At 30.7% G+C, this 25,046-nt stretch overlaps 1 protein-coding gene across 1 annotated transcript; it reads left to right on the top strand.

The window, feature by feature from the left end:
• The first annotated feature begins 22,506 nt into the window (after positions 1 to 22,506).
• LOC124371985 lies at positions 22,507 to 24,218 on the top strand. The gene is made up of 3 exons (XM_046830389.1): positions 22,507 to 22,862; positions 23,687 to 23,856; positions 24,044 to 24,218. Exons 1-3 carry the CDS (start codon positions 22,820 to 22,822, stop codon positions 24,206 to 24,208), a joined length of 378 nt encoding a protein of 125 aa, XP_046686345.1. The 5' UTR covers positions 22,507 to 22,819; the 3' UTR covers positions 24,209 to 24,218.
• Positions 24,219 to 25,046: the final 828 nt, after the last annotated feature.

Genomic DNA, 25,046 nt, shown 5'->3' with positions numbered 1-25,046 from the left:
TGTAATTAGTTTATAAACCAAGCTGTGATAAGTGTATGAAACACTGACTATGAATATCGTGTATAATAATAATTTGTAATGTCTGCGATTGGGAAAATAGTGACAGCACCAATAACCACAGCAGTTATAGGTGTGAAAATGTGACAGGTCGTTTGTTAAAGTAGCTGGTATATCAATTGTTTAACAGTTTCACACTACCCAGAGTAGTGTATCCACAGAGTTACAGTAATATATCAATACATCTCATTTTATTATCTTGGCTGACAATGAGTCTCTGCAAGGGTTCTGTCATTGTTATCAAATTTGCAAATATTATTTCAAACACATTAAACTTTCGACAATCATTACATTAATTAATATGGTTTACAATGATTAGTTTCGAAATATTTTCAGATATATATATCGTGATAGATAATTGTGGAAGACAAAACACAGTGATGTTAAAATTTATACCATATAGAATCGCCTGCAGCGCTGCAGTAGCTACATCCATTGTGTTATTTCAGCACATTAATTATTGATATTTGGTATTACGGCCTGCAGTATATTCGCGAAATAATGTGTCCCGTTGTCATCTGTCTAATATATGAATTTAATAATTCTATGTATTTTTATATCCTCAACCAATTTTACTTTAAATGGTCTAAGCATTTTTAAACACAATTTTCGTAAACGGAAAGCTTGTGTAAACAGTTAAAAAAATGTTTTAATTAAAGCCGATAAAAATTACTTCTTGTTTACAGTGCTTCTTCCGTCCCAAAAATGTACATTACGTAAAATAATTTTAAACTTTGAGTAAACATCAAATCAAATCTATATAGATAAGACACACACACACACACACACACACACACACACACACACACACACACACACACACACACACACACACACACACACACACACACACACACACACACACACACACACACACACAACACAAAACACTACAAGTAGTATATATCCAGAGATATTTTAAATATATTTTTAGGATGTTTCTTCTCGGAAGTTATGCTTGTTCTCGAATAGTAAAACTAGTTGGTGCTAGAGAGTAGTTTTAAAAACACATACACAAACGTATTAAAAATAATGTAATAGTTCGAGCGGTTTATGACCGCAAACTTTACGTGGCGTGACGCTCTTTCCCTGATTCATTTGTTCCTGATGTAAAATTATGGTTGAGATATTCTAAAAAAAACTATTACAGTACTAGAACAACTGTCATTTGGAGCTCTGAATTTAGATAGTGAAAGAAATGTTAATGTATATACCAACTAAATACTAAATCAATTACCTTAGTAATTCATTTATGTAATTGGATAGATCCAAAGATTTTAAACTCGACGCAGGACGGAATATTTTAAACCAATTAGCAGGAATCATAAAATCGAGATCCGTAGCTTTCTTACTGAAATCACTTATAACGTAATAAGATGGAGTCCAATGATATTTTAAGTAGCTATATCTCATGATATATGAAACTAATGTAGACATATAATTATATCAGGTGCACATTTTTAATAATTTCAATCAAGTTCATAAATACTTTATGAATAACGAATTAAGTCTAAATAATTTTGTATATTATATTAATAAATACATTTAAAAGTATTTAGTAAGTAATACAACAATTTAAAAATCTTTTTATAGACTCTAAGAGAGACTTTATTTATTTTAATTTTACTACTGGAGTAATAAACTATTTAAATAATAAGTAATTGTAAAATATTACATTGATACATAATGTACAAGGAATTTACTTTTTTATACAATAATGTAATGAATAATAAATGTTTTGCACTAATCTCAAACTATAACCAAATATAAAATAAAATAAAGCAGCAAAATTAATGTAAACTTATAATATCCGTAATGTTTAGTTTTATGGTATGAGATCATATATTGAGCGAAATTGCGATTGGCTTTTATTTTAGGTTTGAACTTCTATGAGCACTTCTGGTTAAATCAATTGAATTTTCGAATCAAAATTTAAAATTTTTTTTTCCTCATAAGCTTGTATTGATTACTCTGCAGTCATGTTAAATGCACTACCTAAAAGTAAATTCACTGGAAATATTCACATCACATTCCAATACAAACTTGCCATAGGCTGTTACGTACAGTATTTGTAAGCTTCAAAAAAGAAATAAGAATAAAAACATGATATTAATAGTACTTGTGTTTATATAATTTGGTTCCGTAGATTAAAAAATTATTTGTTTTGAAGTTTAAATGTCCCTTAAATTTCAATTTGGTTCGGAAGCTGGGGGGTGGGGGGGGGGGGGGGTGGGGGGGGGGGGGGGTGGGGGGGGGGGGGGGTGGGGGGGGGGGGGGGTGGGGGGGGGGGGGGGTGGGGGGGGGGGGGTTCATTTATTAAATGAATGCTACTGATATTATTTGACAAAAAGGTTTGGAATGTTAAGGTTTTATTTTAGTCTCATAATAACAGTTGAACAAATATGAAATGCTTTGACTACTACGCGTGTTTTAGAGTAATAAAATTACAAAATACAAAAAAAAAATGTTATGGTCTGGCCAATTTTAAAAACCAATTAGTTAACAACTTTCTTTTTCTGTACAAGAGCTAACTAATCTTTTATAAGAGTGATGTGAAAAACCAATGTAAAATTTCAATTAAATTAAATAATTTATATTTAATAATAAACACGTTTATTTTTCGCTGACTAGAGAGAAACAATAGAGAATTCCTTCTGATCCCGAGGTACACTTGCCTATTTGATTATTAATTTAATAATCATAATTAATATGTATTATATTATTCCCCATTGTAATAGGTTACTAAATGTCTAGTGACATTTAAAAAAAAATGGGGAGTACTAGTTTTGTAATTTTGTAAGTTGACCAGTACAGCAGTAGCATTGATATATTTAATATACATGTAAAACTCTTAATCGGTTGGTACTTCTGATATATGTGAAGTCCGAAAAAAGCGCGAATATTGTTTCTAATGAGCACCGCTTGAGAACAAATCGTATATGTTTATGTTAAATTCCTAGGTTGTTATGTTAATTTTGTTTTTTATAATTTTTTTAAAGTTTGGTTTTTAAATCCGTAAAAAAACGCTATTTATTAATTTTATAAGGTGACCCATTTATTTGTTAGTATAACCGACAATTTTAACATATAAGTCTAAATTCACCTTTTAAATATTGATGAAAAGAATGTGATTATTAAATATTCACAAAAAAGCGAGACCTTATTTACTTATGAAAAACCGTAGATGTCTTAGTTGCATGTCAAAATCATTACACATCGGTTTAAGAGTGGTATTGTAAATGTATTTTCAAACGACTGCACTGTAATGATGTAGCTATGACAAAGGCACTCTGATCTCGCCAGTGACTCCGTTTTTAGTTTCTATTTATCGTTAACTACCGCGGGATTAAATTAAAATACCCACGAGAAAATAAGAGAAGAATTAGTACCTATACTCAGAGATGTATTTTAGGAAATTGATTTTATTAAAAATGACACTTTGACTGTACATTTTATATTTTATTTTAATTTAAAATTTATGTTTTTGTTATTGACTAAATATATTTAACTTAAAAAATATAGTAATTATTATATGTGTTGTGTATTTATTAAGGTATTGTATTTTATGTAATAGTGATATCTTTTTTGATGGGGATATAACCTATTTAGCTTTTACACACGCTATTATAAAACACACAATGTGTTTTAGGTTGGTTTAATCCAAAACCATGTAAAACTTTTAATTGTCAGACATTTCTTCGCTGGGTGATAGAGTTTAATTATAAAAAAATGTTCGAAAAAAATGAGGAATTATATACATTTAAACAACAGCGGTCCTCATCTTCTAGATTAACAACACGGATAAAGTTTATGAAAATGACATTTTTACAGTCTAAAATACCAGAGATAATGGAAGAGAATTACTTGAAAAAATCCTTAAACATGTCATTAAATCTTGCATCCTATGACTCTCACATTTCCTTTACAATTCATTGCCTTAAGCATTAGTTTCATTTAAAGACTTGTTATTTAAAAAATCAGTAATTCACTTATAATACATGCCTGTAAAAATCATCATTATCATAGTTTTAATTGGGTTTTGGTTAGATCATAGTCTAAATTGATTACTAGTAAAATATTAATGGGCTTTACGAAGAAAAATTATGAAGAGAGATGATTACAAAGATTTTATATAATTTTTAAAATAAAAAATTATAAATAAAGAAGCTGTATCTAACAATCATGGGACTGTCATTTCCGCAATGATCCACTCTATCTTAATGCGTAGCTTCTACTAGTTTTATGTGGTATTTTTTAGCTTATTAGTCGTATGTGTTCATTAATAGTCCGTATTTAAGAAGTTTCTTATTAATTTGTAACTTATTACCACGTGATACTATCGTAATCTATCTTACAAACTTGCGCTGTCTATAAACTTTATTAAATTAACAAATATTTTGCCAAGTGATTTAAAGATCTTGGCTATAGAATAGTTTGTTAACAAAAAGTGCAGTTATTGTAATTTTTATTCTGGGTAGATTTTATCTGTCATTCAATAGTATTCATTAGTTTGCCTTTACAGTCAATGAAGACTATTACTAAGGACATGATAAAATAGATGGGTAATTGAATTTTGTGTAAACAAGTTTCATTGCTCGGTCGCTTTTTGAATAACATTTTTGTCTCAGAGGAATTGCTATGTAAGTTACATACATATTGGCCCTATCTACTTAAGATTTTCAATCTCGATTGGAGTATTTAACTCTTGGAAATGCCATGTTATCTTATCTAAGGTAACTCCACCGGTTTGCTTGGTACTGAAAACCTGGGCTCAGGAAAGTAATTGATATGTATATACTCTTATAAATACAAAATTAAAATTTACAGATTTGATTGAATTATTATTACATTACATGATCATTGTTAGACCTAGTTATACTGTCAAGTTATTGTAAACGCCAAAACTCAAAGTGTCAAAATGGCTATTATGTGTGTGCTGTGTTCAATTTTCAAATTTTAATATTTTACTACATACAGAAATATTAGGCGAAATTAATAAGAACAATTTTTTCTTGTATTACATGCATAAGCCCATCTAAGATTAAATTAAATTAAAGTTTAAAGAAAGATTATATGTTTCAGCTATACAACGTCTACGAAAACCCATCAATTTTTAAGAATAAATTATAATTACAGCACTAAAACCCGTATCATAATCACTGTGATATTCGTCACCATTAGAGCCACAGTCTTTAATATTGATTTGACGTTGAAATAAATGCAATATCGCCATTTCAAAACGATAGCGCGGCGTGGAAAAATGAAGCTATTTAGGAAGTACGAATATTATCCTGCGAATATAAGAGAGTAATATCAGTCACAAGAATCCTTCAAAATTTCTCCAAACCCTAGTGTCATTTTAAACGTTAAACTTTCTTTTGTTAACCCATATTACTCGCTCAGCGTTGTGAGATTTGTTTACTTTCATTCTGTTTTAAAAGTGGTTAATGCTGAGTCCATTTCCGTTAGCGAAGATTGAAAACTGTCCAGTTTTTACAATTTTGCCTTGTTCGCAGGACAGCTCGAGAACTAATTAATCTATAGACTTTAGAGTTATAGATGAATCTTCATTCTCTATATATTTAAAAAATTCATATTGACAGTAAAAAATTCTGTTTATAAATATCACTACATGGCGATTATTTGGCTGACCGTAAACTGATTATATGTACACATTTGTTCTTATAACAGCGAGAAAATAGCTGAAATACTGTAAATAGATTTGTTTTTCGTAAGACAAGATGTTGAGTCCCAAGCCATTGTTGAGATTTTCAACATGTGAACTTTTTATTTAAAGAGTAAAAGAAACGTAATGACAGCGATAGGTCCAGGTATTATGTAAGTTGATGAAAAGATTTCAAACACCTCTATTATGGAAAATAAACCTTAATTTAAAATTGAACAAATGTTGAAATGTATCATTCGGATAAAGTTGTCGTGAAATTCCGTATGAAGACATGAAACATTATTATAATAGACAAAGGAATGAGTTCTATTAGATTGCATGTTCCCAAAACAGTGAAATTGAGTACTGAGGTTATATGAAGTCCATTCAGCAGAATTATACAATTATTCTCTATTTTGTCTGCAGATGCGTGTCCTGTTTGTTTTGCGCTGGAGGATATAAAGTTGAGCTATTTAGACTCGAAATTTTGCATGCAAAACTTCAGAAGATGCCCTGTTAGTCGACCACTTCTTACCCTTTTTTATTTCTGAGCTTATTATCATGTCTTTTTACATTTATAAGTACGTTTGCTAAGTTCGTTTCTTTACGTTTATGCATTAATGGCAATAAATATGCGGCAGGTACATAAATTTTATTCTCGCTGTAAGGTAGATATAGATTCTCTAAGTGGAGTCAACTGTTTAAAAATCCAACACCCTAGAAAATCCGAATACTCAGTATTCATTCGTAACAGTATGGTGGAACACGTAATGATACAAAACCACTGTTCGGTTTAGTATTCACAATATTGCTTCTTTCCCCCCACAAAAATTAAAACATAAATCTCCCCGTCAAGATTATCATGGTTTTAAAGGGATTATTTTTAAGAAAGAAAATTGACTTTCGTGTGCGTTACTACCTCAAGCCAGTTAACGATGTAATGGGCGACTAACTCTAAATCTAAAAATATTATGAAACAGAAAAGTAATGAATATTAATCTATTTCAGATTGTTTAACGGTGAGGCAACAATCTATAACAAAATTCTTAGACACTATAGCTTGGAACCTGTCCAGACAAACGAGATTATACCTTTTAGTCTTGTTTTGAATTCAAGGCTAGAAACATGAATGTTAAATGGTGCTCACAAAGTTAAGAATAGTTTATTCATTTAGTTTATTTACTAAATATGTTTTACATTTTGCTGAACTGAAGTGACACATGAAGGTATAACGACTTATAATGCGTTACGTGGTTATGGAGATTTGGATATTAGTTAGAATCTTATGATAAGATGAGACACTTATTCTATGACAATTTTCCAAATCGGAAGCCTATTTTAAAATCAAGAGTTTAAAAAAAGTTTTGAAGAGATAGGTAGGAACTCTCAAGGGAATTTCTCAGAACCAGGAAGGCCCACAGTCCATTTTACTAGCGCATGAAATATATCCTCTGAATATTTGGCAAATACGTTGTAAGAATCCCAATTTCTTAATTCATTCTGTTTTCAAAACCTTTAAATATTTACAAAATGGTCTCGTTTTATAATAATTAACAGTTTTTTAGCAACGTGCAAAATTAAAAAGACTCTTACAAAAACACTTACTTTTTGAATTCCTTTAAGGACGACTTTTCATCAACCTAGTCTAAATTTGCAAGTTAATGGATAAGGAATCTTGATTACCAAAAACAGTGGCATTAAATAACAGTGTTTTTCACAGACGAATGCGTTATTTATGCGAAGAATGGCAATATAACCGGCCACAAACTGATGGCAATTAGTCTAATCTTAACCCTCACTGGGATGATGAAAGTGGACACGGTAATATCCTAGAAAAGCTTATCTGCCAATATCCAGGCTGGTTATTGTCAAGAGGGTAAATTACTTAGCAATACCATTTTTTACTGATAAAAAAAAACTTCCGTTTGATGTGCCCCTGGGAAAATATAACAAAATAAGTTCCATGTTAGTTCTGGTGTCCAGCAATATGGTTGCACCTCCACACTATGATTGAATTGATTCCTCACCGTGAAATTTTACGACTTACTTTTCCAATCACTATATAGATTCGAAGTGCTAGGCCTGCAATGTCGAATTGCATATATATAAATATTAGAATTACATTAAAGGTGTCAATATGTATAAATCAAAACCAAAGTGCATAAAGGATTGAGGAAAAACCAAACTTGTGCCAGCAATTCAAAGATGTCTTCAGTGATTCTTAGTAAAAAAAATAATTCAACAAGCTACGGTTGATAGAGCATTACTCAAATAATGAAATTGAATAAATATATACCAGTTAATTATATTGACGCGAAATATTGCCTCATAAAACTATTAAATACTTTCCTTTGTTATTACTATCAGAATAAAAATCACTTAAAAAGTGCTACTTTGCCTTTGTTAAAATAAACATATAACTTAAGTGTTATGCTGATTAGATAATTTCACTAAATGTTTTCCAGTAACAAAAAATAATGAGCGGATGTCAAAAATCGTACAATATATTGGTTTGATTTAGTGCATAATCGTTGTTATTTAAACCAATGGTTTTTTTAAGCCCAGGACTATGAATTTTTGATTAGTGAAATAAACGACAAATACTTGTGTATACTCAAATTTATAAACAAGTGCACATAAAACACAACCGTAGTAAAGTGGCTATTTTATTTTCATCATGCGAGGCATAATAGCCTATCGTTACTTTCGCTTACATATGATTGGACAATAAATAGTCGATGTCCATAAAATGATATCATTTGAAAATATGTAATCTGTTTCATAACCATATTAGTAATATCATAGTAAAAAGTAATAAAAAATAAGTGTAATGTGTTTATCCAATAATAATTTTACTTAAGTTTGTATATTTTATTAGTACCTCTTTCGTTAATCATTAATAGATAGGTATTTAAATTCCCGTATTTATTCCATAAAATAAGCTGTCAATAGATCATTCGATCAAAGTTATGATAACTGTTTGCAGCGTATTATAATGTTCGAGTTACAATGTCATAAACATGTAACAACCCCATATTAAACTTATATTTAGAAATGTCTTCAAAAAGCATTAATCAAAAACTAAATATAATCAAATGAGAGGCGTATTATTATATTCTTCTTAATTTGCATAATGTTTTAGAAATAAAATAAAAATGACTAAACTAAAATATTCTGTTAAAATTCCGAATCAAAGCCAATTAATGACTGCATAATATTTAAAGTATTGTTCAGTATTATTTTATAGCATTAGGTTATAAAATTTATTTTTAAGACTTGAATTTAAGATTATAAATGATAGGTCTCTACTAAAACTTAACTTATTGGTATTTTGGTGGGGGGGGGGGGGGGTGGGGGGGGGGGGGGGTGGGGGGGGGGGGGGGTGGGGGGGGGGGGGGGTGGGGGGGGGGGGGGGTGGGGGGGGGGGGGGGTGTGCTTTGAATTTCTTGCGTAGCGCTAATCTCGAGAACGGCTTGACCAATTCTGCAATTATTTTTGTAAAAGCTCGTTACAACTCGAGAAAGTAAAAGAAAGATTGTAAAAGTCATCAGAAATATTTTGGAATTCTGAAAAAATTATAGTTAAAATAACCCCAAAAATTCACGAGAGTCTAAAGTCTGTGAGTTTTTTTATAATCATAATCAAATTGTAACTGACACCATACAGCTATTGATCTATTGACACTTTCAGATGAATTGGGCAGATAGGATAAAACATCTGTTTATATTAAAATTTTTGAAAATAATAATCGTTCAGTGCTTGATTAGTTAACAATGCAGATTATAAAGAAGCAGCTAGTATCAAACGTATGCTACAGATCGCACCTGACAAATTTAAACCATCTAATACATTTAAAATCTGATTAAAACTCTGTTATAAAGCCTAACTTAATGAAAAAGTGGTGAATGTTTCTCCATAAGGAGATCTAAACTATTTACCCCCATTGGAATTATGTATGACATTTTTACTGTACTTAAATTTGCATATCTGAAGCTGTTAACCAGGAACACTGACATAATATGCACTTAAATTACGCTTACTTCCGTTTCAAAGCTACACAGAGTTAGCAGTGCTTAATCAGTAGTGTAATACAGATATAAAAAACAAAGTTACTATCTAAAATGATTTAAAAAACTTTTAAATTCTTATTATTAATTTTTTGAACAAAAAGGCTTTAGTCATATGCATATATCTTCTTAACCGGTGTAACTAAGTCAACAGTGGCACCAGAAATATCTTAGACTTAAAGTAAATTACAATGGCTGAAAGCAGACACTTTATATACGAAGTAGGCTTCTCAGACCCATGTTTGTATAAGTATTTTGTTGAATAGGAAAACTGAAGAAAATAAGAACAATTAGCAATTTTGCTTACCATTTGAGGCTGCTAACATAGTGTGTATCTAAGATACATTACTATACATTGGATCAATTCTTGCTACATCCTTCGGGTTAATAATTATTCAATACTGGCCTAAAATAGTTTAATTATTACTATTATTATATTATATTATAAGTCGTCGGAGCAATTCAATCTGCTCTCATGGAACGTTGGAGGGAGATTCGAATCATATACAAGTTTCACACTATGACTGCAGGGTCCCAAAAAACTGTTCATTAAACTTATATCTAAAATGATTCAGGATCAGATTTGAGTGACTAACAATTGTATCAGAAGTGTTTAGAATGTCATATAAAAAGAATGTCAGTTATAGTGTCGCTGGATTTTAAATGGAAATTGCGTGCAAAGATACGAGTAACTGCTAGTCGTACAAACGAAAATGAATTGCAAAATGTGTTGCTAAGCAATAATCTCAAGAACGGGTGGACCAATTAAGTTACTTCTTTTTGTAAAATTATCATTGAAATTGAAGGAAGGTTTTTATAAAAGAAGAAAGATTAGAAAAGTTGTCAGCAATATTTTGGAATTCAGAAAATTGGTAGTAAATAAAAACAAAACAGCTAGACCTATATTTATGTATTGGTAGTGTAATGCAAATAGCAAATTAAAGTTAATTTCTAACTTTTACTCCAGATCGCCCCAGTGACGAATTGTAATAAAATAAAATCACGCGCAAATAACTGAAAACAGAAGTAAATATTTTATATTGAAAAAGAAAACAAATGTAGCATTTTTATATCAAATGGTAATTAATATGCAATAATATTCAAGAAATACAATTCAAAATAGTTAACATTAAATAATTTAACGCTAAATAATATTAAAAAGTCTTATATCACAAAGAAATAAATCCATATATAAAAGTAAAGTGAGAAATTAAAATTAAATTTATATATAAACTTAAAATATATATATATATATATATATATATATATATAACTCCTTTTTCACATGGAGTACAGGAAAGTTTGTTTATGTAATTTTGGGATCTATGCATTCGCTTTATTTATACGAAATATTTCCTGGAAATATTCCGTTTCGTTCTCCAACTATAGATAAACATGAACAAAAATATCTACTGAAACTTATAATTTTCTGTAGCAAAACAATGCTTAATACAATACTATAATATGAGGAATAATTAGTTATGTAATTTATAAATAGTGAACTATATTGAGATCAAACAAATTAAAATCAACTAGCCACTATCTCCTTTTGATAATTTACGAATAATCAGCGAGGTTTGAGGTAATGTTTTGAGAAAAATAAATCGAAGGTTAGAATGTAATGGCAATTACATAATTTTATAGAAGAAATAGTAAAATTATTAACTAATCCCTTACAACTATCGTGACTAACACTATCGTAGCGCAAAACTACAACACAATATATTTTAATTCTAAGGTATGCTTAGGTCTATGAAATCCATTACAATGAATCCATTTATGATCACATTTCTCTGTTATTTAGAAAAATTAGTATATTTAGAATTTGTGGTTTTATTTATTTACCATTACGAGGTTCTTAAACAACTACTGAAACTATGGCAAAAGGTACAACTATCTAACCATCTGAGTGGCCTCATCCCTATACAGCCAGCTATAATGATGGTTTAATTTCTAAAACATGACGACTTCAAATAATACTAACACAGTTATTTACATGCACAAATCAAAACTAATTAAATGAACGATTGATCGACTGAATTCATTTGTACTATCCAGTTTGCCATTTAACCAGTTCACTCCTGACCTTTCCAGAAATTGTTAAATTAGTGCTTTACTGTGAATACATTACTAGAAATAATTCAGCACATCGTCCAGCCATACACTCTGCCAACATCTACTGCTAGTTCTAATAATAATAAAAACCATATTCATATTGCTCGGCTGCCCAAAATAATTGTAATATTATATGCTAGTACTTAACAGACCTAAAGCGACGCAGATCCTGCTCAACCACTGACTGCACTGGGGTTCACCGCGACCTACGGCCCCACTCCTAGTGGTCAACAAGGCAATACGCAAGTCATCTTTAAAGGAATGTTACCGCCTGACTGAACTTGGCGTCTCCCAAGGTCGACAGGTGCTGGGTGAGCGCGGCGCGTGGTATGGCCGGCTGTAAGTTGTTACATCAATGTAATGCCCTAAACATTCATTCTATTAGTTGGGGGAAAACTGCAAGGGATTAGTTATGTTACACAACATAATGGTCGTGCGTGAATAGCAGTGTGACTTTTTAAATAAAATAAATATGATAGATATTCAAGTATTAAATGCATTTCTGTTTGGTAATTATATTGGTTTCGATTATTGCGGTTAATTTGAAAGTAGTTGTAGCTTGTTGATGCCTTGTCAAGTCCGTTAAATCTATATTATTTGAGGATAATCATTTAGTTTATTGTCTTCACTGCCTTACATCAAGGTAGATCTTCATCGCTAGTGATGTAATGCCTAATGTTTGCTCCTAATATTTTGCATGACGTTTCTGAACACTATGTTCCTCGAGATAAAACTTTTATTTAGCTGGTTTTCTGATCAGCACCGATGAGACACTCTGGTGTAGGGCCCTTGCGAAGGAAGCAAATACCACACCCACTCGAACAACAGAGGATTATGTCGGAATTTGCTTTTCATAAAAATTAGAATTCCACCCTTGCAAGTTGGCCGAAGGAGCTATACAACTTAATAAAAAGCTAAAAGTTGAGAAAATGTAAGGACAAATATTTGCAAACAGTTACTTGTTTTACATATGTTCGAAAGATATATCAGATTTATTATTTACTACTTCCCTCTAGAGCGATCACTTTAATACTTGTGTTTTCCTTTTTTTTCGACTAGTAGTTGTCTTTAATTTAAGGCGCGAGTCTGGATGAAGAACTTTGATAGAGTACCTTAAACGTTTGTTTACAACGTTCAAACAAACGTTTGAATTAATCCCCCGCAGTCAGTATTTCCACGATTGTATCAGTTGTGAATCTTAAATTTAACTAATAATACCTTATCAATTTATTCAGAAAACAGCTACGCAAGCAATTTACAAAACTATGGACTTTTATTTTACTATGAATGTCATATAGACTTTATACCTTTATTGAATATACAAATCAATCTATAATATTTTACTTTAATAATATAGTTGCTTTAAAGCATAATATTAAACAAAAAATTTCGACCATCAGACTTTTTTAGAGAAATTCTAAATGAAGATGTACCTGTAAAGACATAAGTAGTATTAGCTATTATTTGTTGTGTAATGCCTTGTGGCAACTTGACGTCAACTGTATGAGTTACCAACTTGTTTTTTGTTGCAAATAAAGACTTTGACTTTGACTTTAATGATTAGTGTTGTGTATAGTTTTTTATTAAGTGCATGTTTTTAGAGTTAGTGAAGTTGACAAACAACATTCTGGTTGTGATTCCTGACTTAGGCATGCCACAACGCTTTGGTATAATTTGTTTATTTTAACCTAGTTTGTAATTATGTATTAGGTTAGTTCTTTACCTCAAGAAGAGATCAGATTGCAGACCTCGAAACGTAGTGTTACTGATTTCACTGGGCGATGGCAAATGTCCGGAAAATCCTATTTCCTTCACAATCGTTCCATCGTCAAAAATAGCCTTCAAACAAAGAATAACAAAGTGAAGCTTTGATAAACGGTATTTGGATCTTTTTTATTTATTTATTCGTAAAAGAGTTGAGTTTTTATTTGAATGATTTTATAACCACATTAATCACTTCCATTCGTTTTAAGACAATTGAACATATGGAAAATAAAGTGCACCATATTAAAATCTAAATTGAGGACTTTTTATGAATACTCCCTAACAGTTTCTAATATAGTTTTCAAACTTAAAAAAGTTAAAAGCGAGGGAATAAATCTTCCGCTTTATTTTGACTTGTTGAGTTAAAGGTAGCGTCTCAAACTATTCGCCTTCACAAGGTTCAACTTTTAACCAGTTTCAATTCGTAAGTGGTAATTACGTCCATTAATCACAACCGTAATGGAAAAGAGAAAAGTTAACTTGTCATGACTTGCATTTTTACTATACAACTACAATTATTATTGCATTTTACAAACGATAACATGTAGCTTAGTAATTGACAGTTATTTATCTATGTGTCTATAATTTTCCAGAAATTATGACTCCACTAAAAACTGATGTATGAAACAGCCATGTTTTATAAATAATTAACATTTATAATTTTTTTAAATTTATTTTCATTTGTTACTTCTGAAGAATATAGCATATGACAGTTCCCACAAAAGGTGCAGCTCATTAACCAATGTGCAGATTTAAAAATTTGTTTAACTCAATAATAAAATTGTACCGAATGACGATAACACATGGGGGTGGTGACTTCTGAGGTCATAGTAATAAATACTCGAACAGCAAAGCTTACTTATAAGTTCAATTTAATTTACTAAAACTTATGAGCACCACTTTTAGATGGTAAATTAAATGTATGCCTTGCCACGTTGCTGCCAATTAGAGTACAAGAACTAAAAATGTATATCTGATAGGTGGGCCTAAAATATCCAATGTTCTATGGAATTATGCCTACGATGTTTTACTTTATAAAACATTAAGATTTCACTTCCCTACGCAATGTGTAGACTCACAACCCAGGTGTCGGCGTCTTGGCACGAGACATTGAAGCTGTAGTCTAAGAACGGTTATTACTAATCGGTGATTACTAGAAGAGGTGTCCAAGTTATGGAAGTGGTAGCCATATACGTGATATATGTGAGACACGTGAGATACGTGAGAGACGTAAGGTACGTGAGATACATCAGGTACGTCAGCTACGTGAGCTCGCCTAAAACAAATTCGCGACGGTATTAGCCATTTAATGATACAAAAACTCATTACAACAACGTGCTCGTCAGAAGGACGACGCCACAACTTGTATCTATTTCAATCAAGCAAATAAAAGATCTTCAAGGGTAAGTTACTTTACTATTTACAACTTTACTTTACGTTACATTCATTTTTATATGTTTGGCATCAAAGGGCTAATTTAATAATACGAAAAGATAAATTTTACTTACGGACAAGGCGCGCGAGGTCTCATCGGTCACGTAGTTGGGCTGCTACAAAGGGTTAGAAGAAAATATTCATACGCGTGCCAATTAGGTAGTTACTCCGCCGATAATTTAGTTCCGGAACATGGGATAAAAAATAATATTAAATTATACTGGCTGACTAGGTTGTGAAATTTAACTTATATAAAATCTAATTAACTAATTAACGGTACAAAATTTTTACGCGGAAATTTAAAGTATAATTCATTTGAATTATATTTAAAGAACTTCATTCGTGTTGCAAACATAAGTGATTTCCAAAACACGAAATGCAAAATTTTCCATCTAGTGCTACAAGACGAAACAACTCATCAACCGTGAAACAAGATTATCCTAAGTCAAGATTCCAATTTGCCACCGGTTGCTCCTCGATTTCGTTACTGTAACTCCTCCAAGACAATTACGCCGGTGTGTTTCCAGTTGGAAGTTGACAGTGGGAGTTTCATTACACAAATATCTAATTGAAATACAATCAGTAGATTAATATCATACATCTTAAGAATATCATATTTTACAATACCATACCATATACATACATTTAATTTATAACATTTCGCTAATTCTAGAAGTGAGTCAGTGCAAAATTTGTTGCGTTTCTACGTTCCGATAGAAATATTTTTTGAGCAAAAAGGTTTTTACATGCTCAACCAAAAAACAGTGACCACAAAAGATGTAATATAACTTTTTAAATAAATTTTAATTAGTAAATGTAATAACTTTTCTAATAAACATACTGACATCGGGATACTTTTTACAACAAATTCCTCTATAATGCCACATTAAACCCCAATATTCATATACTTCTTTTATACACTATGAACCCACATTAAAAACTACCAAAATATTGTCACATTAGATTATAACAAACCAAAATCTCACATAATTTTATATCTTTTTATTCCAGTATAGCTAAAAACTGTTTAAGTATCTAAAGGTATTATTAATGTAATACCTTACGTGAAAATACACTGATATTGGGAAATTATTTAAATATTTTCGCTTGTAGTTTATTCCAGTTCTCTGAAAATATTGACTCAAAAGTACCATTTTTTTAGATAAACACGGTAAAACCTTTAAATCAAACCGTTAACGATACACTTGGTAAAACATTCCTTCTCACTATCCGTTTTCATTTTAGATTCTAGAAAGATGTCGGGGTTTATTCAATGCCAGTAGTAGCATTATTTTAGATAAACACGGTAAAACCTTTAAATCAAACCGTTAACGATACACTTGGTAAAACATTCCTTCTCACTATCCGTTTTCATTTTAGATTCTAGAAAGATGCCGGGGTTTATTCAATGCCAGTAGTAGCATTCTTTTAGATAAACACGGTAAAACCTTTAAATCAAACCGTTAACAATACACTTGGTAAAACATTCCTTCTCACTATCCGTTTTCATTTTAGATTCTAGAAAGATGCCGGGGTTTATTCAATGCCAGTAGTAGCATTATTTTAGATAAACACGGTAAAACCTTTAAATCAAACCGTTAACGATACACTTGGTAAAACATTCCTTCTCACTATCCGTTTTCATTTTAGATTCTAGAAAGATGCCGGGGTTTATTCAATGCCAGTAGTAGCATTATTTTAGATAAACACGGTAAAACCTTTAAATCAAACCGTTAACGATACACTTGGTAAAACATTCCTTCTCACTATCCGTTTTCATTTTAGATTCTAGAAAGATGCCGGGGTTTATTCAATGCCAGTAGTAGCATTATTTCTCGGGTAGTCTTCACGTAGATTTCAGGTATTCCTTAATCCTCCAACTCTCAAGCCATGGTTCCTTATTTTGCGTACCTGTATAATAATAGCTGATTCCAGTCCATGGTTTTTCTTGGTTTTTTGTAACGGTATGAGAAGACGTTAGCGTATCTATGTTGTGTCATAATACAGTAAACCAATCAATTGTTTTACAAGATTGTGTGTGAAGAGAAAGAGCATATGTTGTGTTTTCATTTCGTATAAATTCTCTTTGGTCTCCATAACCGTCATATAAAAGATATTTTTTTACTAATTTAATTTTACACATATTAATTTATTTTTTATTAAGAGGCAATGATAGTAGATAGTTAATTTTTATTCTGCTCTTAAACTTTTAATTAATGTTTAAAAATCTGTTGTTCCAAGTGCTCTTACTGTGCGTAATCTCAGATACCCGGACATTATTCGGTAATGTATTCAGGCCTCTTGATTAAGAGGCAAACTAAATATGGAAAATGCCATTTGTTTAATTACGTTGGCTATATTAGTAGAAAAACTGCACCGGATAGCTTCCTTAGGGTTTTGATAGCCGTGCTATACACCTCTAAAACTACTTCCCAACACCATGTGTAAAATTTAGGCCAAGGAAATTTGGTCTTTCATCGGCCATTACTTTGTTTATGCTTGAATCAATAGCCCTGTAACAAGAATACGCACAAATCATACGCCGTAAACGATTCTCTCCTTTAAAGTTCATCATTCATTCATTTAATTAAAAAAAAAATGAGTTACAAAATGAGTACCGTGGTAGGAGGAGTTATCTTCAGAGAAGAGTATTTGGAACGAGATCATGCTCAATGTGACGAACTACACACGCCTTTCTTTTCCTCTCGTCGGAAGAACATAATCTGGTCACAGTAAGGATAAATTTTGTAATATATTAAACAAAATGTCTGTTGGCCAACCTGTTGGGAACATCGTTAAAGCTATATCTTTAAATATTTAAGTATGGAAATCCCATAGAGAATCGAACGAAAAACATGACTCTGACACTCGTTTTATCACGCTCCTACATTCTAAACGCTCTCCATCTTAAAATAAGCAGAACGTATTGGTGAAGGTTGATCCTAAATTACCCCCTAGATAATGATAGAGAGATATAACGACTTTAGTTGATTAAACGTGCTAAACCTCCGCCCAAGGCAACATAACGACCAATAAATATAAATGGCTGCTCGCTTGTTGTTATTTCTCTCATCGCTGGGTAAGTCTATCTACACCAACACGCAAATAAATGTTATTATAAAAACATTTTATTTAAGTTCTAAAATTCAACCAAATTTATGTGACCTTATATTTTTGAATATATATATATATAATAAATTTTTAATCTAGTTGTATTATAGAGCACACCTAGCATATTTTATCAATCTAGACTAATATAAATACATATTAGTCGCCTGAATACATTACCGAATAATGTCCGGGTATGTGAGATTACGCAGTAAGAGCGCTTTAAAGAAAAATTTGTTTAACTTTTTGGCAACCTTAATTAAAAGTTTAAGATCAGAATAAAAATTAACTATCTACCATTTAAATAACAAATACTGATTTTCATTTGTATATTAATAATACAGCACAAATACAACGATGATAAAGAGTCTTGGAAAATGGTTACATTAGTCTTATTAGCCTTATATGTTGCTGCTTTGTAACCGTTTTCTACCAACTGTTGATAAGTTAAATGGCAACCATTTTATTTAGACTTACTTGTTTGCATTTTTTAATTCAGAGGTAAAAGATTACGTTATACAGAAACAGGATAGTGCGAAGTTTTGTTTCGTCTCTTGTTACAAAAAGCAATTGGTCGGAAATTTTGGTTTAGTATTATGCTTTAAAGCATCTATATTATTAAAGTAAAATATTATAGTTTGATTTGTATATTCAATAAAGGTATAAGTCTATATGACATTGATAGTAAAACAAAAGTGCATAGTTTTGTGAATTGCTTGCGTAGCTGTTTTCTGATTAAATTGATAAGGTATTATTAGTTAAATTTAAGATTCACAACTGATACAATCGTGGAAATACTGACTGCGGGGGAGTAATTCTTTAATTGTTTCACTTTGCGCACAAACGTTTAAGGTACTCTATCAAAGTTCTTCATCCAGACTCGCGCCTTAAATTAAAGAAAACTACTTGTCCAAAAAAAAAACACAAGTATTAAAGTGTTCGCTTTAGAGGGAAGTGGTAAATAATAAATCTGATATATCTTTCGAACATATGTAAAACAAGTAACTGTTTGCAAATATTTGTCCTTATATTTCCTGCACTTTAAACTTTTATGAAGTTGTAAAGCTTCAGAAAGTTTCTGTAGTCATTTTTGTTCAAATTTGTCTATAGTTGGAGAACGAAACGTTAGTGCAGGAAATATTTCGAGTAAATAAAGTGAAGGCATAGAGACCAAAATGACATAACAAAATGTCCTGTCCTCCACGGGAAAAAGGGAATTATATATATATATATATATATATATATATATATATATATATATATATATATATATATAATTTTCATTTCTCACTTTATTTTAATATATGGATTTACTTCTTTGTGACATAAAACATTTAATAATATTATTTAGCGTTAAATTATTTATTGTTTATTATTTTGAATTCTATTACTTGAATATTATTGTATATTTTGTAATCATTATATATCCAAATGCTAAATTTGTTTTCTTTTTCAATATAAAATATTAACTTCTGTTTTTATTAATTTGTGTAAATAAATGTGACTTGATTTTAGTAAAATTCGTCACTGCGCGCCAATCTGGAGTAAAAGTTAGAAATAAACTTTAATTTTCTATCTGCATTACACTACCAATACATAAAAATAGGTCTAGCTGTTTTGTTTTTTTTTTTACTACCAATTTTTTGAATTCTAAAATATTCCTGGCAACTTTTCTTATCTTTTTCCTTATATAAAAACCTTCCTTCAATTTAAACGATAATTTTACAAAAAGAAGTAACTTAATTGGTCCACCCGTTCTTGAGATTATTGCTTAGCAACACATTTTGCGATTAATTTTCAACTGTAAGACTAGCAGTTACTCGCTTCTTTGTACGTAATTTCCTTTTTAACTGACATATTCTTTTTATATGACATTCTAAACACTTATGAGACAATTGTTAGTCACTCAAATCTGATCCTGAATCATTTGAGATATAAGTTTAATGAACAGTGTTTTGGGACCCAGCAGTCGTAGTGTGAAACTTGTATATGATTCGAATCTCCCTCCAACGTTCCATGAGAGCAGATTGAATTGCTCCGACGACTTATAATATAATATAATAATAGTAATAATTAAACTATTTTAGGCCAGTATTGAATAATTATTAACCCGAAGGATGTAGCAAGAATTGATGCAATGTATAGTAATGTATCTTAGATACACACTATGTTAGCAGCCTCAAATGGTAAGCAAAATTGCTAATTGTTCTTATTTTCTTCAGTTTTCCTATTCAACAAAATACTTATACATACATGGGTCTGAGAAGCCTACTTTGTATATAAAGTGTTTGCTTTCAGCCATTGTACTTTGTACAATGTCCATTGTACATTGACTTTAAGTCTAAGATATTTCTGGTGTCACTGTTGACTTAGTTACACCGGTTAAGAAGATATATGCATATAACTGAAGCGTATATTTGTTCAAAAAATTAATAATAAGAATTGTATAAGTATTTTAATCATTTTAGATAGTAACTTTGATTCTGATATCTGCATTACACTACTGATTAAGCACTGCTAACTCTGTGTAGTTTTGAAACGGAATTAAGCGTAATTTAAGTGCATATTATGTCAGTGTTCCTGGTTAACAGCTTCAGATATGCAAATTTAAGTACAAAATGTCATACATAATTTCAATGGGGGTAAATAGTTTATATCACCTTATGGTGAAATATTCACCACTTTTTCATTGTGTTAGGCTTTATAACAGAGTTTAAATCAGATTTTCAATGTATTAGATGGCTTAAAGTTGTCAGGTGCGATATGTAGCATACGTTTGATACTAGCTGCTTCTTTATAATCTGCATTGTTAACTAATCAAGCGCTGAACGATTTATCGTCCTATCTGTACAATTCATCTAAAAGTGTCAATGGATATACGGTGTCAGTTACCATTTGATTATGATTATAAAAAACCCACAGACTTTAGATTTTCGTGAATTTTTTGGGTTATTTTAACTATAATTGTTTTCAGAATTCCAAAATATTTCTGATGACTTTTACAATCTTTCTTATACTTTCTCGGGTTGTAACGAGCTTTTACAAAAATAATTTCACAATTGGTTAAGCCGTTCTCGAGATTAGCGCTACGTAAGAAATTCAAAGCAAGGGATTCTTTGTGGTCAATTTTTATTTATAAGCAGACACCTTAGCTGTTTAAATGTGGCGAACTCAATAAATTAATGTCAGAAAACCATAAACTATTATGGGTAATATTTATGTAATGTTATGAAGTTATGTTTATTATTTTTTCAAATTTAAAAAAAATCAATGTTTTTGCCTCTAGTGAACTGCAGCTAAAAGTTTTAACAACTGTGTTGTGTCAGTTAACTTTGGGTTATTTTCATAAGTACAATGTGTCCGCAAAGTCATGTTACACCTTTAAATAACTTTATTTACAAAAGTATGTGCAGCACAAAAAAGGGGTTAACATAGGATTGAAGAGTACTTTAAACAGTTTTACATCAGTTTATTTGAGGTCAACATGAGCACCATGAGTAACCCTGTAGAAGTTTAGAACTTTAGATGTAACTGATTCAATCACAGTTTTGATTCGTGTTTAATATACGAACGTTATGAAATGGACATTTCCAGATAATTTAAACGTAGTCTCATAGCCTTATCACTAAAAACAATGTGGTGTATTAAATTTTAATCCAGTCCATGTCCATACAGAATAACAACAGCAAACTTGTCATCAAGCGTCATAATTTGCATTAATTTGAAAACTGTAGACCTAAGGACATTCTCACGCTAATGTCCAAAAAGGTCGCTCATGCATTTTTGGACTATTTACAAAACTGTTTTTAATATTCTCTGCAGATTTATATCTTGTTTTTAACGTACCTGTTCGTATTTTGTCCAAAAAAACTGCAGGTTTCCTTAAACTTCGTATACCATCCACAAATGCTGCGTCTCTCAGAGTGGTTTTCATGAAACATTTGATGATATTGACTTCGAACAAAATTAAACTTTGCTAGTCATTAAATACACTAATCTTTTCTTTGCAACGTTGTCATAATGACAGTTTGTTTAAAAATGTTAATCACGCTACAAGATAACAAGAGTAAATGAAAAAACTTTATAAACTGCTATATTGATTTACATCTGCTCCATATACCTGCTAACAATAATAGAGTAGTTATAAACAATTAAGTGTGTGACAAGACGTGTAGGAAAACATTTCCTATTTTTCTCTTTATCAAAATCTTCCTAGAACTCCATAGAACAATTATACAAAAAAATTAGCCGAATTGGTCCACTCATCATTAAGATTAACACTTAGCAACTCATTCATCGATTCACTTTTATAAGTAGATTAGAGAAGGGTTTGTCACATATTTTTCCAATATTATCTTAAATCAAAATTAGCGTTTCAAATAAGCATGCTATCAAAGACTATATTTAGGTTAATAAAATGATAACCATCACAGCTAACCAATAATGGATTAAGGGGAAGATTGTTCTTCAACTAAAATGCTAATTATACTGTTCTGTACACAGATGTACACCACCTGAGATACATACCTCCACCTGGTTCTATAACATCACTGACGCTTATTATTGTCCTCTGTTCGTGCCTCAAATATTTCACTGCAACATTTCCAGGATGAAGATAAAGATCGTGTTATTACTTCTGTTGGCAATTCTCGGTAAGTGGATAATGTTTTTACATACTTCTGAATGTAACTTAATTAGGGATCACTACATTCGGCATCAAAATAATTGGAAATTACGTTAAAAAAAGCCAAAAGAATAAATAGTACTCATATTCAAAGCTCTAACATAGAAATAAAGCTCTTAAATTTTAAATAACATTATTATATACTCCAGTATGTTCTAAAATATTAAAATAAAGTTATCCGTTTTTTTTTTTCAAAAGTTATTACGCTTGAGTTTTATAATTTTCTCATTTTAAATTGCTGACCATTCTAAAAACTAGCTAGCGTGTCAATATATGTCTGCACTATTTTAAGAAATATGTGTCTGTAACTTTAGATCTATAGAGTAAAAGCTCTTAGTTCATTATCGTAGCAGGACAATTTACGTGTCACTAACTTAATTACTGTAAATTAGAATTATTTCTTTAAAGATAAATACAATCTTTGTATAAAAATTATTGCATTTCAAGGAGTCTACATTATATTAAAGTTACGTAATCAATGTTTAATGAGGATAAAGTTTAAACTTCTTTTTATTTACTAGTCATAGTATTTTATGATATCTAATTCTTAAGATATAAAATATTATAAAAACTGTCTTTATCATTCATTGAATGTTTATGTACATGTAATACACATTTGGAGTATCTTATAATCAGGCTTTAAGATAAACAGTTGAAAATATTTATGTGAAACTTTTACAATATGCTCTCATAGGAAATAAATTGAATTATCATGACTGTTTTTAGTCATAATGTGGAATTTATATTACATATTTGTCAATATATACAAAAATTCAAACCATTATGACACAGGCTACACCCTGGCGGATGATTATCCAGAAGATCCAAAGCCTGTCGGCAGATGTGACTTCTCGTGCTCCTCAGATTACGTGCCTGTTAGGGGAATGGATTCAAAAGGCAATACCGAAAATTTCCATAATATTGCTGTGAAATATACACGCACAATGAGTGCTACGGCACAGGTAAGTATCGTTTGGTACTTAATTATTGTTTATGCAAGATCTCCCTGTAAAGTTTCAATTAGAGTACACAATTGTGTGTTATGTTTTATAAGACTCACCGAAACCAGTTTTAATATCCGCATGTTACAGATTATTGTACACATTTTTCAAATTGCAATTTACAAATATTTTTTAATGTATGTTACAGATTATTACTCAAATTCATGTTCGAAATGAGAAATTGGTAATAGCGAACATCTGGATCTGCAACATCAAGATACTAGTAGGTTTAAGGAATGAAATATCCCGTTGGAACAGTATCAGAAATAAACACATTTCAATTAAAAACTCGCTACTCATTGAATATTATTAATCTTAACAGCAGTCATATGCGTATTGCTTGATTAACTATTTTATCCTTATATATCATGTATATCATGAACAATACCATTTAAAAAGTGTAATTTAAATGAAAATAATAGAACTGTAAGTTCTATTAACCTAATGCTTATATACCTTTAATACAAATAGGAGTTACCCGAGGTTTTGTAGGTGGTTTCCCTTTGAATAACGGGTAGGCATGTCCTTTTTAAATGGCTAAACACTTCCAAATATAAGTGATGGTCACTGGAAGATATTCCAGTCTCATGTAATCAATTTTGTGAGGTATTAATGTCAAAAGTTAATCATTTTTATATGTATATTATTGTTTAATTTTTATAAAAATGTTATAATTGTTTGTTATTTAAGTCGTGAATAATGCGCGTGCCAAATTGTAATTTGTGGCATATCGGGAAGTCAGAATATTAGTGATTAGTGAGTGATGGTGAGACAGTGAGTGAGTGAGTGAGTGAGGACTTTGACTTCTGTACAGAGATGAATATTTTCATTTTTTTGTACTATATTTCGATTTGAGATAAACGCATTCAAGCGTAAAGTACTTATTGCGTCAGTAATAATGGGAATAAACATTTGAAATGAAAATACTTAGTCATAGTATTTAGCTTTGCCTTTATGAAGTAAATATGAAACGTAAGAATAATCCTTAAAGCAAGCTCATTTTCACAGCTCTGGAGAGTTTGGTTCATACGTCAGATTATAATCTCAGATAGCAAAATAAAGATACTACTTTATTTTAGAAATATTTTAATGTGGGATTACGATATATCTAAATCATAGACCTATAGTATATAGAGCTTCACATAGTATTA

Source organism: Homalodisca vitripennis, chromosome 1 (assembly GCF_021130785.1).
Source record: "Homalodisca vitripennis isolate AUS2020 chromosome 1, UT_GWSS_2.1, whole genome shotgun sequence".
In the NCBI taxonomy this organism is placed as follows: Eukaryota; Metazoa; Arthropoda; class Insecta; order Hemiptera; family Cicadellidae; genus Homalodisca; species Homalodisca vitripennis.
This window is presented reverse-complemented; position numbering and strand designations above follow the sequence as displayed.